The following is a 19,810-nucleotide window of genomic DNA, read 5'->3' on the forward strand; positions in this document are numbered from 1 at the left end:
GGGACATCTGTGCCATCCTTACCAGTTAAGCATCTCAAATTCTGAAAATCTGAAATCCAAAATGCTCCAGTGAGCATTTCCTTTGAGTCCCATGTTAGTGCTCAAAAGTTTTAGATTTTAGATTTATTTATTTGGAATTTGTTTGTTTGTTTTTGTTTTTGTTTTGAGACAGGTCTCTTTCCATCACCCAGGCTGGAGTGCAGTGGCGTGATGTCAACTTACTGCAACCTCTGCCTCTCAGGTTCAAGCGATTCTCCTGCCTCAGCCTCACAAGTAGTTGGGACTACAGGCGCGTGCCACCACACCCCACTAATTTTTATATTTTTAGTAGAGATGGGTTTCACCATGTTGCCCAGGCTGGTCTCAAACTCCTGGCCTCAGGCAATCCTCCCACCCCGGCCTCCCAAAGTGCTAGGACTACAGGCATGAGCCACCGTGCCTGGCCAGATTTTAGACCATTTGAGATTTTGGATTTGGGATGCTCAACCAGTGATATAATCCATGAGGACAGGGGATTTGTCTTTCTCATTTGCCTCTGTGTTGCCAGAGTCTAGATTTGTGCCATATATAATAAGCATACAATAAATCCTTGTTGAGATAATGCAAGACCCAACAGCTAAACGAATAAATGAATGGCACAGGCTTTGCTATAGTTTGATCCAGGCGGTATATGAAATGGAGCTTCAACGTTAAAGTCTCAGAGACTCCCAATGTGTTGGTCTAAGGGCATCCTTTCCCTTACAAGGCCACCATCCCATTCCAGATGCCTGAGTGAGAGAAACAAAGAACTTTCTGTTTCCAAACCTCTAAGGTTACTGAACAAACAATGCCGATTAACTTACCAGGGGAACCCAGTAGGTATAAAGTGCACCAAGTCTCATTTCAGGAACAAACTGAGAGCAGGCAAGAAGTAAGAAATAGAGGTTGAAAAAGTATTTGAACTGGTTGAACAGCACCTGGAGTGGAGGGAGACAACAGAGAAAGACACTCAGGGCTTGTCTGATGAGATCTGGAACATTTGGTGGGAAATGAATAACATTTAAAAACATTCCTGCAGCCAGGCGTGGTGGTTCACGCCTATAATCCCAGAACTTTGGGAGGCCGAGGCAGGCGGCTCACCTGAGGTCAGGATTCGAGACCAGCCTGACCAACATGGCGAAACCCTGTCTCTACTAAAAATACAAAAATTAGCTAGGCGTGGTGGCAGGCACCTATAATCCCAGCTACTCAGGAGGCTGAAGCAGGAGAACTGCTTGAACCCGGGAGGAGGAAGTCGCAGTGAGCCAAGATCGCACCATTGCACTCCAGCCTGGGCAACAAGAGCGAAACTCTGTCTCCAAAAAAAAAAAAAAAAATCCTGCTTTAGAATACAATTTACACGATACTTTTCACATACAGCTTAAACACTTCCATATGTTGTTTAGAAAAACATACATGGATAATAAAAGCATCATTTGTAAAAGAAAGAGTAAATAATGATATACATGGAAATCGTAAATACCAAATCAGAAGAGTAGTTACTTCCTGGGGAAGGGGTAAAATCTAACATGGAGGTGCACACAGGGGCATCAACTATGTTATGTGTGTTTTGGGGTTTGGTTTTGTTTTTTGAGACCAGGTCTCGCTCTGTCACCCAGCCTGGAGTCCAGTGGCGTAAAGTAGCTCACTGCAGCCTCGAACTCCTGGGCTCAGGCGATCCTCCTGTCACAGCCTCCCAAGTAGCTGAAATCACAAGCATGCACCACCATGCCCAGCTAAATTTTCTGCTATTTGTAGAGACAGGGTCTCCCTATGTTGCCCAGGCTGGCCTTGAACTCCTGGGCTCAAGCGATCCTCCCACTTCAGCCTCCCAAAGTGTTGGGATTACAGACCTAAGCCACTGCGTCCAGACTGTGTTATTTCTTTTTTTTTTTCTTTTTTTTTTTTTTTTGAGACGGAGTCTTGCTCTGTTGTTTAGGAGGTTTTTGCGGAAAATGCTTATGCTATAAGGTTGAGCGCAAAAAGAAAGATAAAAAGTTATGTCCCGCCAGGCGCAGAGGCTCACACCTGTAATCCCAGCACTTTGGGAGGCTGAGGCAGAAGGATCACAAGTTCAGGATATCAAGACCATCCTGCCCAACAAGGTGAAACCCCGTCTCTACAAAAATACAAAAAATTAGCCAAGCGCCTGTAGGCTACTCAGGAGGTTGAGGCAGGAGAATCGCTTGAACACAAGAGGCAGACGTTGCAGTGGGCTGAGATCGCGCCACTACACTCCAGCCTGGGTGACAGAGCAAAACTCCATCTCAAAAAAAAAAAAGTTACGTCCACAACAGGTCCAGACGTGGTGGTACATGTCTGTAATCCCAGCATTTTGGGAGGCCGAGGTTGGCAGATGGCTTGAGCTCAAGAGTTCAAGACCAGCCATGGCAACATGGTAAAACCCCATCACTACAAAAAATACAAATATTAGCCAAGACTGGTGGCATGCACCCGTAGTCCCAGCTACTCAGGAGGCTGAAGTGGGAGGATCAATTGAGCCCAGAAGGCGGAGATAGTAGTGAGCCGAGATCATGTCACTGCACTCCCGCCTGGGTGACAGTGAGTCCCCCACCCCAAAAAATAAAAAGTGAAACCTCATCTTCAAAAAATAAAATAAAAAATAATTTTTAAAAAGTTACATGGCCGCACACAGTAGCTCACGCCTGTAATCCCAGCAATTTGGGAAGCCGAGGCTGATGAATCACGAGGTCAGGAGTTCAAGACCAGCCTGGCCAACATGGTGAAACCCCGTCTCTACTAAAAAATAAAAAAAGTAGCCGGACATGGGGGCACGCGCCTGTAATCCCAGCTACTCAGGAGGCTGAGGCAGGAGAATCACTTAAACCCGGGAGGTGGAGGTTGCAGTGAGCCGAGATCACGCCATTGTGCACCAGCCTGGGCAACAGAGGGAGACTCTGTCTCAAAAAAAGAAAAAAGGCTATGTCCACAATATGACCTCAACTCCATAAAATAACACAGTCAAATCCTCCCCTGGGGAGCAGCTAGGTGCTAGTGTGGTTCTGACCATTGGCACGCACCCGAGAGTTAGACTGAGACCACATGACTAGTTTGGGCCAATAGGTAATGAATGGACGTACTGTGTCTCGTTGAGGCTAAGGCAGCTAAGAGCCATTGGTGCCTCTTGCGCCACTCTGGTGACTTTGGTGGCCACATAGTCCAGGTGGCATAGCCAGGAAATGGAGGAGTGTGGCCCAGTCTGCATCAGACTTTCCATGAATGAGAATAAACCTATTCCTCACTTGAGGTACTGAGAGTTGGGGGGAGTTGAGGAAACCGGCAATGAATATAGTCAAAATCACCCTTAAAAACATTCACGGCTGGGAGCGTTGGCTCGTGCCTATAATCCCAGCACTTTGGGAGGCCAAGGTGGGTGGATCACCTGAGGTCAGGAGTTCGAGACCAGCCTGGCCAACATGGTGAAACCCCGTCTCTACTAAAAATACAAAAAATTAGCCGGGCATGGTGGTGGGTGCCTGTGATCCCAGCTACTTGGGAGGCTGAGGCAGGAGAATTGCTTGAACCCGGGAGGCGGAGGTTGCAGTGAGCCAAGATGACTCACTGTGCTCCAGCCTGGGCGACAGAGCGAGACTCGATCTCAAAAAAAAAAAAAAAAAAAAAATTCAAATTGCTGTTTGGGAGGCTGAGAGACGAGCATGGCTTGAGCCCAGGAGTCTGAGGCTGCAATAAGCTCTGATCATGCCACTGCACTCCAGCCCAGGCAAGACAGTGAGATCTGGTCTCTTAAAAAACAAATTCCAATTGACCTTGAACTCGACTATATAATAGATTTGTGCCTCTGTACTATCACTCAATATCTAACACTACCATTATGTTCCTTTCTGCATTGGAGCTGATTGCTACTGCTGCTTCTCAAAGTCAACTGGTGTGTGTTTGGAGGCTGTGCTGGATAAAAATAGATATTTAATTTATGTGCATGCTGGGGAGAAGGTTTGCTGAGTACATGTCCACAGATTTGTGTAAGTTAATGTGGAAGTGTTATGCCACCAGAAACATTTATTATTAGCAAAAATATTAATGAAAATTCTCTCTATAGATGGTAAGATTAAAATGCATCTTTATTTTTTCTCCTCTAAGCTATTATCTCCCAACTTGCCAATATTGACTACATGTGTCATGATGGGGGGAAATTTAAGCACTGCTGACATTCTTTTCTGCTCTTTTGGTCATAATGCTAGGTCCCCAGAATGTCTTTTTCATTCTTAGGCTTAGCACACCAAATACATGTGAAGTTACTCTAACTGAGCAGGTGGGGTCACAGCCTTGCAGAGAGAAGGCAGGTGCCCCCTCCACCCCACCCCACCTCCAACCCCGCCACTACCCAGTGCTGAACCCAGGGAAGATGAACAACCAGGGACTAAGGTGGCACAGAAAAGTCACTGACATCTGCCACACAGAACTCAGTCTTTTAAGACTGTACCGGCGGGCAAGGTGGCTCACATCTGTAATCCCAGCACTTTGGGAGGCTGAAGTGGGTGGATCACCTGATGTCAGGAGTTCAAGACCAGCCTGGCCAACATGGTGAAACCCCATCTCTACTAAAAATGCAAAAATTAGCCACGCGTGGTGGCATATGCCTATAATCCCAGCTACTCGGGAGGATGAGGCAGGAGAATCGCTTGAACTCAGGAGGCGGAGGTTGCAGTGAGCCAAGATTGCGCCACTGCACTCCAGCCTGGGCGACAGAGTAAGACTCCGTCTAAAAAATAACATGACATGACATGACATGACATGACATGACATAACATCTGTACCAATGCATGTATTTGTGATGGAAAAAAGAAAAGAACGCGGTCCCTGCCTGCACGTACCCCAGGAAGAAAGGTGAAGAAATTGTACTTCTGATTGTTGATGACATTTCGAGGATACCTCTGGTCTCTCTTCTCGGGGTGCCCCAGCCAGACAGTGCGGGGCCTGGCCTCCCCTCCACCGCAGCATCTCAGCCACTCGCAGCACCTGTGGGAAAGAAAGACCCACGCATCAAGGCCACGCCCACACATCGAGGCTGTGCTCATGTCTGCCCACTCTTCGCAGACTGCTTTTCTCTACAGCATCTTCTCTGGCTCAGGACCACAGCCATATTTGAGGCTTCATCTTTCAGTGAAACAAGAAAACAGAGCAGAAGCTCCCATGAAGCTGTGGTCCAAATAAAAAATGCTTTGTCCCAGCCAGGCGCGGTGGCTCACGCCTGTAATCCCAGCACTTTGGGAGGCCGAGGTGGGCGGATCACAAGGTCAAGAGATCGAGACCATCCTGGCTGACATGGTGAAATCCCGTCTGTACTAAAAAATACAAAAATTAGCCGGGCATGTTGGCACGTGCCTGTAATCCCAGCTACTCAGGAGGCTGAGGGAGGATAATCGCTTGAGACCAAGAGGCGGAGGTCGCAGTGAGCCAAGATCACACCACTGCACTCCAGCCTGGCGAAAGAGTGAGACTTCGTCTCAAAAAATAAATAAATAAATAAATAAAAAGATGCTTTGTCCCCAATCCCAAATTATTTAGTCATGCATTGTTAAGCGACAGGGATACGCTCTAAGAAACACATTAGGCCATTTCGGCACTGTGGGAACATTCTAGAGTGACTTACACAACCTGGCTGCCATCACCTGCTGTGCACTAGGCTGAATGGTACAGCCTATTATTCCTCAGCTACAAACCTGCACAGCATGAGACTGTACTGAATAAGACAGGCAGTGGTAGCACAATGGTAAGTACTTGTGTCTCTAAACATATCTACATATAGAAAAAATACAGTAAAAATACAGTATTCTAATCTAATGGGGCCACTGTTATATATGTGGTCTGTGGTTGGTTGATATGTCATTATGTGGCACAAGACTGTGTTCCAAAAAGTAAGATTCGGCCAGCCATGGTGGTTTATGCCTGTAATCCCAACACTTTGGGAGGCCAAGGCAAGAGGATCATTTGGGGCCAGGAGATTGACACCAGGCTGGGCAACAAAGTGAGACTCTCATCTCTATTAAAAATTAAATTTTTTAGCCAGGCACAGTGGCTCATGCCTGTAAATCCCAGCACTTTGGTAGGCCGAGGCAGGCGGATCATGAGGTCAGGAGTTCGAGATCAGCCTGACCAAGATGGTGAAACCCCGTCTCTGCTGAAAATACAAAAATTAGCCAGGCATGGTGGCAGGTGCCTATAATCCCAGCTACTCGGGAGGCTGAGGCAGGAGAATCGCTTGAACCCAGTAGGCGGAGGTTGCAGTGAGCTATTGCCACTGCACTCCAGCCTGGGCAACAGAGCGAGACTCCGTCTCAAATAAATAAATAAAAATAATAATAATTTTTTAAAGGTAGGCTTTATTTTAGAATAAAAGGATTTAAGAAAATAAATATATCACAGTAAGTACTATTATTACATCTATGCTTCACAGATAAGAGAGAAGCTTGGGCCAGGCGAGGTGGCTCACGCCTGTAAACCCAGCACTTTGGGAGGCCGAGGCAGGCAGAGGTACCTGAGGTCAGGAGTTCAAGACCAGCCTGGCCAACATGGTGAAACCCCATCTCTACTAGAATTACAAAAATTACCCGGGTGTGGTGGCAGACGCCTATAATCCCAGCTACCGGGGAGGCTGAGTTCAAGAATAGCTTGAACTCGGGAGGCGGAGGTTGCAGTGAGCCAAGATCATGCCACTGCACTCCAGCCTGGGTGACAGAGGGAGACTCCATCTCCAAAAAAAAAAAAGAGAAGCTTGGAACAGCTAAAGCACCCAAGTTTGCAGAGACGTAAGAAACAGCTGGGTCTGGCCTTGAACTGTGTCAGCCTTATTCCAAAGCCTAGTGTCTTCTCCCCACCCCATGCTGTCACAGCTGCTAGTTCCACCAAGATTGCTATATAAAGGAAAAGGGGGAGCGGGGGAATCTCCTCTCCACCCCCAGCTTTCCTTTTCAGCAACACATTAGAGGAGCAAGCCACAAAGATGATGTCTCAGAGCTCGATATAACCTGGAGAGAAGCCAGCACACCAGCTGTCGGCAGAACGACCCCAAGGGCGCCCCCAACGTGGTTTTCCCAACAGGACAGCTCATTGGTGCCAACATCAGCACCCCCACTCCCAGGTCACCCTCCCACGAGGCAAAGGAACACCTAGGAATCTGGGCTGCTCTGGCAAAACGAGGTGCTCTGAGGACCCCAAAAAGGGCAGCTTGTCCTTCAGGAGAGCTTTATTAAACAAGGCATTCTGAGAAGTACAAGCTCCCAAAAAACTGCAACAAAAACGTCCCTCGCTGGACCTCTCACCTCACCGCCCCAGCACTCAAAGGCTGAGGCAAGGTCCCAGCCCTGCCAGCCCCCTGGGATGTCGCCAGCTGAGGTGAAACCAACAACTCACATATTACTCGTCCACCACAGACCTTCCTTCTTCCCTTGTTCCCACAGAGCAGGTCCTGGTGGGTGCTGGGGTATAGAGCTAAGAAAACACAGCCTCTGTCCATCAGGACCTTAAAGATGAGCGAGCCAGCAGGCTGCCTGCTCAGATGCTCAAAATTTCCATGATGAAACACAATGCTCTTTCTTAAAAATAGCATCCTCATTCCAGTAAACCAGCATTCATGGTGGAATGTGGCTCTGCTAATGTTTCACTTCTAGTAACTCATTCCTGTTGGCCCCTTTCTAAGTTGTCCAAAAGCCAGAGACACACACAGAAGCCTCAAGGAGTCCAACCACTCTCGCCACTCCTGTTTCCAAGTGCAAATCACCCATGCTGGCCATCAGTGGACACTCACTGAATACATTTTGAATGGATGGAGGAAGCAAAGAGGGAGGGGGAGAGGAAAAGGATGGGAGAAAAAGGGGAAGGAGGAGAGGAGCGAAGGAAGATTCATTTGACAGAAAGCGCATCACCGTATTTGCAGAAACCTTACTGGATGGTGAAGACTGACTCCTCTAAGAGCCAGTAATTCTCTCCCTATCCTATAATAATCTAGTAATGACTGTCTTCATAGTTGTACAGTTCTAATGAAAGATGAAAAATGAATTTAAGAGAATCACAAACTGTCAGGTTGACTGTTTATACAAAATTTTTGTTCTGTTTTGTTTTAGCAGAAGTTTCCACACATCAAGCTATCCGGTTACAGTTATGCTATTTATTAATTACTTAGCCTATCACCTTTGTGCATATGCACAAAGTACAGGTCACTCACTGCACTATGGGAGCAAGAGATTGGAAACAAATCTAACCATTTGTTTCAGTCCCTTCCCGCTACTATAACAAAATACCTTAGACTATGTAATTTACAAACAAGGAAATGTATTGCTCATAGTTCTGGAGGCTGCAAAGTCCAAGATGGAGACACCAATATATTCAGTATCTGGTGAGGCCCATTCCTCATGCCTTTTTTTTTTTTTTTCCAGACAGAGTCTAATTCTGTTGCCCAGGCTAGAGAGCACTGGCACAATCTCCACTCACTGCAACCTCCACCTAATGGGTTCAAGCCATTCTCCTGCCTTAGCCTCCTGAGTAGCTGGGATTACAGGCGTGCGCCACCACACCCAGCTAATTTTTGTATTTTTAAGTAGAGATGGGGTTTCACCATGTTGGTCAGACTGGTCTTGAACTCCTGACCTCGTGATCCGCCTGCCTTGGCCTCCCAAAGTGCTGGGATTACAGGCGTGAGCCACTGTACCTGGCCTTTTTTTAAAATTTTTTTTTAAATTAAAAAATCTGTATTACCCAGGCTGGTGTACAGTGGTACAATCACAGCTCACTGCAGCCTCAAACTCCTGGGCTGAAGCAATCCTCTTACCTTAGCCTCCCAAGTATATGGGACTAAAGGCATGTGCCACCATGCCTGGCTAATTTTTTAATATTTTGTAGAGTGAGGGTCTCACTATGGTGTCCAGGGTGGTCTCAAACACCTGGCCTCAAGCCATCCTCCCACCTTTGCCTCCCAAGGTGGTGGGGTTACAAGTTGTGCCACCATGCCTGGCCCCTCATGCCTTTTTCTTTTCTTAAGATGGGGTCTCACTCTGTCGCCCAGGATGGAGTGTAGTGGCATGATCTCAGCTTGTTGCAGCCTCAACCTTCCAAGCTCAACCAATCCTCCCACCTCTCAGCCTCCCAAGTAGCTGGGACTATAGGCAAGCATAATCACACCTGGCTAATTTTTGTAATTTTTTTTTTTTGTAGAGATGGGGTTTCACCATGCAGCCCAGGCTGGTCTCAAATTCCTGGGCTCAAGTGATCTGCCCACCTCATCTTCCAAAGTGTTGGGATTACAGGTGTGAGCCACCGCACTCAGCCCCTCCTGCCTCTTTTATAAGGGAATTCATGAGGATTCTGCCTTCATGACCCAATCACCTCCTCAGTGCCCAACTTCATACAACTATCAGATTTAGGGAGAAGGGATACATTCAGACCATAACACCGTTCATCAAAGGAAGACTGGTTAAATAAACAGGGATAAGCCATAAATGAAATTCCTAACCCCCTCTAAAGCATAAGGTCCTCTTCCGGTTCCAGGCACTTCGGGAGCTGTGGGTTCGGTGCAGACACGTCCAAGTCCACATACAACCACGCACAACCAGGCCCGAAAATGGAACAGAAATGGCATCAAGAAATCCCAGTCCACGTGTATCCCATTTTGGTTTTTTTTTTTTTTTTTTTAAGAAGAAATTAAAAAAAGAAAGAAAGAAAGAAAGGAAGAAATCCCAGTCACAAAGATACGACTTTCTTAAGTGGGTGAACCCCAAGTTCCTGAGGAACATGCACTTTGCCAAGAAGTACAAGAAGAAGTGCATGAAGAAGATGCAGGCCAACACCACCAAGGCCCTGAGTGCACACGCCGAGGCTATCAAGACCCTTGTAAAGTCCAAAGAGGTTAAGCCCAAGATCTCAAAGGGTGTCGGCAGCAAAATTCATCGACTTGCCTACATTGCCCACTCCAAACTTGGGACGCATGCTCATGCCCGCACTGCTAAGGGTCTTAGGCTGTGCTGGCCAAAGGCCAAGAATCAAACCAAGGCCCACACTGCAGCTCCAGCTTCAGTTCCAGCTCAGGCTCTCAAAAGTGCCCACGCCCCTAAAAGGCTTCAGAGTAGAGATCTCCGTCTGCAAACATGAGGACAGAAGGATTGGTATGACCTCTGGGCTGCCGTCTGCATGGGGTTGGTATCTTCCTGTGCTATTTGTAGAAATAAGCCTGAGGCAGGGGGAAACAAACAAAAAAAAGAATAAAATAGAGCTGTGTGCACAAAATGACCCAATCTGCAAAATACACAAAACCGAAAAGCAAGGGGCTAAAAGGTGTGTGTAGGATGCTATTCTTTGCACGAAAGCAAGAGGACATACATGCAGGGAGATGCTTGCATGAGCACAGACAATCTCCATGACGAGCTAATAACACTGGCTCCCTTTCAGGAGGAAGGAGTAGGGAGAACTTTTCCTGTATATTCTTTTAGTAAGATTTGCATTTTTTACATTCTACACATATTGTCTATGGGACTAAATGTTTCTGCAGCTAAATTCATAATAGTAAGCATTATTTTATTAAGTGCTTACCCGGTACAAAGTACTATTCTAGGTCCTTTGGGACCAAACATTGGAACAGAATCCTTGCCTTCTCCTTCCTCATTGCAATCTCATTGCAAAACTGGAGTGTTTGGCACAGGATAAAATAAGAACTTTGTGTTACCTGAGCCAAAAGCCCATCTCATTTAACCAATTTGATTGTTACCACATTCATTCAGTCTTCACCTGCACTGAATATAACTTACACCTTTTAATACAGGACTTATTTGACTTTCAAGTCAATAGTATTTCAAGTCAATAGATACTGAACACTTAGTAACAACAACAAGGCAAGTAATAGCAGCTTCCTTTTTGTCACTCCTCCATTCCCAAAGTGTGCCCTGAGTGTTTGCACAGTGGCCAGCCCTCGCCTAGGCACCAGGCACTCAGTAGCGAACAGGACAGACAAGGTCCTCCTCCCATGGACCTTGTAGCCTAGTGGAGGGAGACAGTAAACAACTTCCAAAGAAAATAAGGCCAGGGGCCAGAGAGTGAATGGGGAAGGGGTGTGGCTCCGGGAGTGGGTGGCCAGGGAGGTGAGGGGACAGTTTAGCTGAGTGCCAAGAAGAAGCTGCCATGCACCCATACAAGGAAGTGCAATCCAGGCAGATGGAACTGCACAGGCAAAGATCCGGAGGTGGGAGGCAGCCTGGCACTTGCAAAGCATGCAAAGACTGGCTGCAGCAGAAATGCACCCATCACGGGGAGAAGATAAAGGACAAGGAAGGAGGAGATGGGGGGCGGACAACACAGGGCTTTGTCACCAGGGCAAGGAGTCTAGATGTTACTCCATACACAGTGGGGATCATTTGAAGGTTATAAGCAGGAGAGTGGCATGATCTCATTTATAGTTTTAAAAGGTCCCCCAGGCCACTGGTCAGAGAAAACACTGCAGTGAGCAAGAGCTGAAGCAGATAATGGGTATAGGGTTTCTTTTTATGGGAATGAAATGTTCTCACATTGTAGTTACTCTTATTTTTTTTTTTTTTTGTCTTTTGTTTTTGTTTTTTTTTCCTTTTTCTGGAGAACGGGGTCTCGCTATATTGCCCAGGCAGGTCTCGAACTCCTGGGCTCAAGCTATCCTCCTGCCTCTTGCTTCCCTGAGAGCTGGGATTACAGGCGTGAGCCACCGCGCCCGGCCCTCACATTGTAGTGATAGCTACACAACTCTACAAATACACTAAAACTTGCTGAATTGTACACTTTAAATAGGTGAATTATAAGGTATGTGAGTTATGTCTCAATGAAACTGTTATATGAACAACAACAAAAAAAGCAGAAACAGGAATTATTTATGAGGCTGGTGCCATCATCCAGGCAAGACTATAGAGCAGTCCAGACTAAGGGGGGTGGCAGTGGGGGAGTGAGGAGTAGGGTACTAGGGTACAGACTCTCGATATGTTATAGATGTAGAAATGCACAATCTCTAAAATGTCAAAAATGAAAAAGAAATGCACTGTCTCATTTAATGGTCACAACAATCCTACAAGGTACTAGCACCATTCCCATTGTTACAGTGGATAAAGTGAGCCCCAGAGGACTCAGTGACCTGCTCAAAATCATCTGCTACATCCGCTCTCTCTCCTACTAAGGGGTGGTAGCAGGAATGGAGCCCAGGCCTGTCTGATCCAGACCCTGGGCTAAGAGCTCTCTGCATCCTGCACTACCATGAACAGCCGCACCTGCACAATTCTTTCACAGCAATACTTTTTTTCCCAGTCTCTCAGTTCATAAATTGGAAGGGTCTTTGGGGACCATCAAGAGTGACTGTTCGGTCCATGCAGGAGCTCTCTTGCCCCGTACCCATTCACCTTTGAGCCACTTATCAATTTACTCCCTCTCAGTGCCAACATCACCCTTGAATACCTGCTCTGCCACAATGGACAGATTTCCTTTATGCCTCTCTCCCTTATGAATTATTTCCTTTGCTAATTACACAGATTACTAATCTACCATGTCACTCTTTGCACACGTGTGGGGCCCAATATATATACATTCAGCCTTACCAAAAGTAAGTAACCCCAGTTGGACTAAGAAGCGTATTCACAGAAAAAGAATACAAAAGATACTACTCACAGTATTATTGCTGGGGAGTGAAAAAAGAGAATTGTTGGATGAATAAAGTCACCTGACTTGTACTTTTTGCTGTACCCACTTCTGCATATTTTAATTTCTTATGAACATGTATTACACTTTTCAATATTGATTTTAAAGATGATATTAACTAAGCAAAAAACTAAGCAGAGGTACTGTGGTCCTAAACTTTTGAACTTGTATGCTTCAAGGACTCATACTAGGGGATACAAAACCAAACACCTGCACGGGACAGGCAGGTAAAATAAGTAAGCGAAAGGGCCAGGTGTGGTGGCGCAGATCTATATCCTATCTATATGCTATACTCTATATCCTAAGTATCTATAATCCCAGATTCTTAGGAGACTGAAGTGGGAGAATCACTGAGCCCAGGATTTCGAATCCAACTTGGGCAACATAGCAAGACTCAGCCTCTAAAACATTTTTTTTTTTTTTGAGACAGAGTCTCTCTCTGTTGCCCAGGCTGGAGTGCAGTGGTGTGATCTTGGCTCACTGCAACCTCCACCTCCTGGGTTCAAGCGATTCTCCTGCCTCAGCCTCCCAAGTAGCTGGGATTACAGGCACCCAACACCACGCCCGGCTAATTTTTTGTATTTTTAGTACAGACAGGGTTTCACCATGTTGGTCAGGCTGGTCTCGAATTCCTGACCTCAGGTGATCCACCCACCCGTGACCTCCCAAAGTACCGGGATTACAGGCACAAGCCATGGTGCCTGGCCTAAAAAATTTTTTAAAAAGTAAGCAAATTGAACTGCATATAGATTGGGGCAAGTAGGGCAGCACAAGCTCCATGGAAAGTGTATGCCTCTCGGCCAGGCGCGGTGACTCACGCCTGTAATCCCAGTACTTTGGGAGGCCGAGGCGAGCAGATCACCTGAGGTCAGGAGTTCACGACCAGCCTCGCCAACGTGGTGAAACCCTATCTCTACTAAAAATACAAAAGTTAGCTGGGCATGGTGGCGCATGACACACCTGTAGTCCCAGGTACTCGGGAGGATTGAGGCAGGAGAATCTCTTGAACCTGGGAGGTGGAGGTTGCAGTGAGCAGAGATCACACCACTGCACTACAGTCTGGGCGACAGAGCAAGACTCTGTCTCAAAAAATAAATAAATAAAATAAAATAAAAATAAATAAAAAACAAAGTGTATGCCTCTCTCCTTTACAGTGCTCCAGTGTTAAGCTTTCTCAGTAGAGAATGCTGGAGGGAGGCTGGGCGCGGTGGCTCACGCCTGTAATCCCAGCACTTTGGGAGGCCAAGGCGGGTAGATCACTTGAGGTCAGGAGTTCGAGACCAGCCTGGACAACACGGAGAAACCCCACCTCCACTAAAACTACAAAAATTAACCAGGCGTGGTGGCAGGTGCCTGTAGGCCTGAGTCCCACCTATTCGGGAGGCTGAGACAAGAGAATCGCTTGAACCTGGGAGGCGGAGGTTGCAGTGAGCTGAGATCACACCACTGTACTCCACCCTGGGTGACAGAGCAACACTCTGGAGGGACGCGTGTGAACCACCAGCTATGACTCACCAGCCCCACCTGCACTTGGAAGGTTGCTTCCCCCTTTCCCCATGGGTGCAGACCAGTTCTGGCCCTGCAAGCCCGCCAACTTTCTTGCCATCCAACAGTCTGGACCCCATTGTCCCCAACCAGGTCTGAACCCTGGCCCCAGAGAGGGGCCCCTTCCAAGTACGTCCTTTCTTAGGTCTACTCCCTCAGTCCTAGACTGCCATAGAGTTTTCTTCTATCCTACACTCACTCTTTTTTTTTTTTTTGAGATGGAGTCTTGCTCTGTCGCCCAGGCTGGAGTGCAGGTGACACAATCTCGGCTCACTGCAAGCTCTGCCTCCCAGGTTCACGCCATTCTCCTCCCTCAGCCTCCCAAGTAGCTGGGACTACAGGCACCCGCCACCACGCCCGGCTAATTTTTTGTGTTTTTTTAGTAGAGACAGGGTTTCACCTTGTTAGCCAGGATGGTCTTGATCTCTTGACCTCACCTACACTTACTCTTTAATCATGGTTTTAAAAGTCAATTTCCTCCATCTTCTTTCCACGGGGTTTAGCTGAGCCCAACCCCATCTCTGAATTTCAGGCATGATGAGCGCAGGCTCCAGGCTTAGCCAGGGAGAGCCCTGGATGTTCTGGACATGGTGACAGGCTTGAGAAGGGACAGTGAGACCCCTGGCTGGGATTTTGCTAGAAATACTTGGAAAGATGTGCTCTTCTCCCTGGGGTTGCTAAGGTAGCAGAAAACATGCCTGGACAGGGGACAGACGTCCTGTTCCCATTGAGGGACTAGTCGGCCTGAAAATGGAGCCCCCAAGGAGGACAGCAGAGACAAGAAGTTCCCGATAGCCTTGAGAGACTGCAAAGATTCACCCACCCCTGGACTTTCAGTCTCAGAGTCAATAAAATAGCTTTTGTTGTACTTTACTTTGCTCAAGCCAGTTTACTTTGTTTCACTGTTATTTATTTATTTAGAGACAGGGTCTCACTCTGTCACCCAGGCTGCAGCGCAGTGGCGAGATCATAGCTCTCTGGAGCCTCAACCTCCTGGACTCAAGCAATCCTCCCACCTCAGCGTCCCGAGTAGCTGGGACTACAGGCATGCACCACCACACCTGGCATATTTTATAATTTTTTGTAGAGTCAGGGGTCTCCCTACATAGCCCAGGCTGGTCTCAAACTCCTGGGCTCAAGCGATCTGCCCACCTCAGCCTCCCAAAGTGCTGGGGTTACAGGTATGAGCCACCACACCCCAGCCAACACAAACCAATTTTAGTTGGGAGTCTGTTAGCCACTACCTAAAATCTTTTAAGAGTCCTGTCTGGCAGGCCAGGCGCGGTGGCTCACACCTGTATTCCCAGCACTTTGGGAGGTCAAGGCGGGTGGATTACCTGAGGTCAGGAGTTCAAGACCAGCCTGACCAACATAGTGAAACCCCGTCTCTACAAAAAATACAAAAAATTAGGCTGGGCACGGTGGCACACACCTGTAATCCCAACACTTTGGGAGGCCAAGGCGGGTCGATCACCTGAGGTCAGGAGTTCAAGACCATCCTAACCAACAAGAGGAAACCCCGTCTCTACTAAAAATACAAAATTAGATGGGCGTGGTGGCGCATGCCTGTAATTCAAACTACTTGGAAGGCTGAGGCAGGAGAATTGCTTGAACCCAGGAGACAGAGGTTGTGGTAAGCCAAAATCATGCCACTGTACTCCAGCATGGACAAGAGACTCCATCTCAAAAAAAAAAAAAAAAAATAGCCAGGCGTGGTGGTGGACACCTGTAATCCCAGCTACCCTGGAGACTGAGGCAGAAGAATCGCTTGAACCCAGGAGGCGTAGGTTGCAGTGAGCCAAGATTGTGCCATTGCACTCCAGCCTGGGCGCCAAGAGCAAAACCCTGTCTCAAAAACATAAATAAATAAAAAGATTTCTGTCTGCCACACGGCTGGGCCATGTGTAAAGACACATTCCTGTTGGTTTTATGTGTCTTGAATTCTAATGGGTTTTGTGCTGTTGTTTTTGTTTTTTGAGACAAGGTCTCATTCTATCACCCAGGCAGGACTGTGGTGGCACCATCATGGCTCAGTGCAGCCTCCTTCTCCCCAGGCTCAAGTGATCCTCTTGCCTCTGCCTCCCACGTGGCTGGGACTACAGGTGTGTGCCACCACTCCCGGATAATTTTTTTTTTTTTAATTTTTAGTAAAGACAGTCTCACTATGTTGCCCAGGCTGGTCTCCAACTCCTGGGCTCAAGCAATCCTCCCAGCTCAGCCTCTCAAAGTGCTGGGATTACAGATGTAAGCCACAATGCCCGGCCCCAATTCTAACGTTTAAAGAGTACAGTCTACACCTTAAAGCCTGCATTTTATCATCCTGTCCTGACTTCTTTACAGTTGTGCTGTCCACCTTGGCGGCTTCTACCACATGTGGCTATTTTAAGTTTCAATTAATTAAAATTAAATTTTAATTTAATTAATTAATTAAAAATTAAAAATTCCTTTTCCCTGGCCACACTGAGTGCTCCATAGCTACATGTGACCACTAACTACGGACTAGACTGTGCAGACACAGAACATTCCATCATGGCTGAGAGTTCTACTGGGCAACACTGCTGGAGAGCATCCCTTTCTTTTTTTTTTTTTTTTTTTTGAGACGGAGTCTCGCTCTGTCGCCCAGGCTGGAGTGCAGTGGCGCGATCTCGGCTCACTGCAAGCTCCGCCTCCCGGGTTCACGCCATTCTCCTGCCTCAGCCTCCCGAGTAGCTGGGACTACAGGCGCCCGCTACCACGCCCGGCTAATTTTTTGTATTTTTAGTAGAGATGGGGTTTCACCGTGTTAGCCAGGATGGTCTCGATCTCCTGACCTCGTGATCCGCCCGCCTCGGCCTCCCAAAGTGCTGGGATTACAGGCGTGAGCCACCGCGCCCGGCCTGAGAGCATCCCTTTCAAGACACCTCCTTCCACCTTACTCTTGAACTGATGTCGATGGCAAAGGAAGCACACATGAACATTAGTAAGTGGACCTAACAGGCCAGGCACGGTGGCTCATGCCTGTAATCGCAGCACTCTGGGAGGCCGAGGCAGGCGGATCACGAGGTCAGGGGATCAAGACCATCCGACCAACATGGAGAAACCCCATCTCTACTAAAAATGCAAAATTAGCCAGGCGTGGTGGCGCATGCCTGTAATCTCAGCTACTCGGGGGGCTGACGCAGGACAATCACTTGAACCTGGGAGGCTGAGGTTGCAGTGAGCTGAGATCAGACCATTGCACTCTAGCCTGGACAACAAGAGCAAAACTCCGTCTCAAAAAATAAAAATAAAAATAAAAAAGTAAGTGGACCTCACAATGGAGGGAAACTCACCTGAACAGAGTTTCCCAAACTTCAGCCATTTTCATACACACAAGGGATTTCTATGATCTCCAAATACCTCTAGCTTCTACCTACACAATTTTGTCTAAATTTCATCACCTTACATCAGTGGTTCTCAACTACAGGCAATTTTGCACCCCCAGGGTGGGTATCTGGCAATATCTGGAGACACTGTTGTCTGTCACGACTCCAAGATGCTACTCTCATCTAGGGGATGGAGGCAGCCAGGGATGCTGCGAGACACCTTACAATGCACAGACAACCTCCACAACAGAGAAGTATCCAGCCCAAAACGCCACTTGTGCCCAGTTGAGAACTCCTGCTCTAGGTTTTATATATAAACTATTTGTTTAAAATGGATTCACTCCATTTACATAAATGTATTTTAAATGATAGCCTCTGGCCAGGCATGGCTCACACCTGTCATCCCAACACTTTGAGAGGCCGAGGCAGGAAAACAGCTTGAGTTCAGGAGTTGGAGACCAGCCCGAGCAACACGGTGAGACCTCATCTCTACTAAAATTCAAAAATAATGAGCCAGGCATGGTGGACATGCCTATAGTCTCAGCTACTTGGGGGGCTAAGGACGGAGGATTGCTTGAGCCCAGGAAGTCGAGGCTGCAGTGAGCCCTGATCATGCCACTGTACTGCAGTCTAGGGGACAGAGCAAAACACTGTCTCAAAAAAAAAAAAAAAAAGATAACCTCATGCCATTACCATAACTAGAAACCAGTATCACTTGCCATAAACAGAAGATAAATAACAAAACCAGCACAATGAAAAGCAAAGTGTGTTACTCCACTCCAGCTGGCTGCTGCAGCTGGCAGTGCCTCTGAGCCAGAAGCCTACCCTGCTGTTGCTCCTCCTCCTTTACTTTTTTTTTCTTTTTTTTTTGAGACGCAGTCTTGCTCTGTCACCCAGGCTGGAGTGCAGTGGTGCGATCTCAGCTCACTGCAACCTCCGCCTCCTGGGTTCAAGCAATTCTTGTGCCTCAGCCACCCAAGCAGCTGGGATTACAGGTGTGCACCACCACGCCCGGCTAACTTTTGTGTTTTTAGTAGAGACGGGGTTTCACCATGTTGGCCAGGCTGGTCTCAAACACCTGACCTAAAGTGATCCAGCCGCCTCGGCCTCCCAAAGTGCTGGGATTATAGGCATGAGCCGCCGCACCTGGCCCCTCCTTTATTGCTGAGAAGTTAGCAAATGTTTGGTGTTAAAAAGTGGGCCCTGACAGGGCTGTAAATACTGAAGGGAAACTGAAAAATAAATAAGCGTCTTGCTAAATGTCTCAATGTGAGTCAGTTCCTGCCCATGAATTCCTTAAATTTATCACTGCAGCACCCAGAACCATTGCCTGCCCAGCATTTTGGAACTGTTGTCCCACGGTAGAAACCTTGAGCTTGGTGGCAAACTTACTACAAGTGACCAAATTCCCCCACATCTGTCCAAACAAGAGAAGTGACAGCCAGCCTCCCTACTGAGGAGTGGATTTATACATGCAGCTCTCTCTTCCTGGGGAAGCTGCAGCCACACCCTGCGTGTTGCATGCATGGACTTCAGCTCCCTGGTGCCCCAGGGTTCCAGAGGAGCAGTGGCCCAAAGCTGTGTTGTGGCAGCTGTCACGTTGGTGTTGTGGGTGCTGCTGTTGTTCCTTAACACCAAACTGAAACTGGACCGTCTGACACTGCCATGACAAATAAACTTCCATCCCACATTCCAGACAGGCTGGGGGGATGGGCTGCAAGACCGAAACTGATTTTTTTTTTTTTTTTTTTTTTTTTTTTTTTTGAGACGGAGTCTCACTCTGTCACCCAGACTGGAGTGTAGTGGCGGGATCTCGGCTCACTGCAACCTCTGCCTCCCGGATTCAAGCGATTCTACTCCCTCGACCTCCCGAGTAGCTGGGATTACAGGCGTGCACCACCACGCCAGGCTAATTTTTGTATTTTTAGTAGAGACGGGGTTTCACCATATTGGTCAGGCTGGTCTGGTCTTGAACTACTGACCTCGTGATTCGCCCGCCTCAGCCTCCCAAAGTGCTGGGATTACAGGCATGAGCCACCGCGCCCAGCCCAAATCCTTTAAGAGTAAGAAATTAGGCCAGGCACGGTGGCTCACGCCTGTAATCCCAGCACTTTGGGAGGCTGAGGCGGGCGGATCACGAGGTCAAGAGATCGAGACCATCCTGGCCAACATGGTGAAACCCCGTCTCTACTAAAAATACAAAAATTAGCTGGATGCAGTGGCAAACA

General features: G+C 47.6%; 1 protein-coding gene across 1 annotated transcript in view; it reads right to left on the minus strand.

Annotated features, from left to right (window-relative positions):
• The window catches only part of ATP9A (ATPase phospholipid transporting 9A (putative)), a 172,545-nt gene that overhangs the window by 128,135 nt on the left and 24,600 nt on the right, over nt 1-19,810 (minus strand). The window contains exons 2-3 of the mRNA XM_034947069.3: nt 4,872-5,016; nt 843-956 (exon numbers count right to left, since the gene is read on the minus strand). Coding sequence (XP_034802960.1) covers nt 843-956; nt 4,872-5,016 — 259 coding nt within the window. The remainder of the gene's footprint in view (nt 1-842; nt 957-4,871; nt 5,017-19,810) is intronic.

This window comes from Pan paniscus, chromosome 21 (genome assembly GCF_029289425.2).
Source record: "Pan paniscus chromosome 21, NHGRI_mPanPan1-v2.0_pri, whole genome shotgun sequence".
Taxonomy (NCBI): Eukaryota; Metazoa; Chordata; class Mammalia; order Primates; family Hominidae; genus Pan; species Pan paniscus.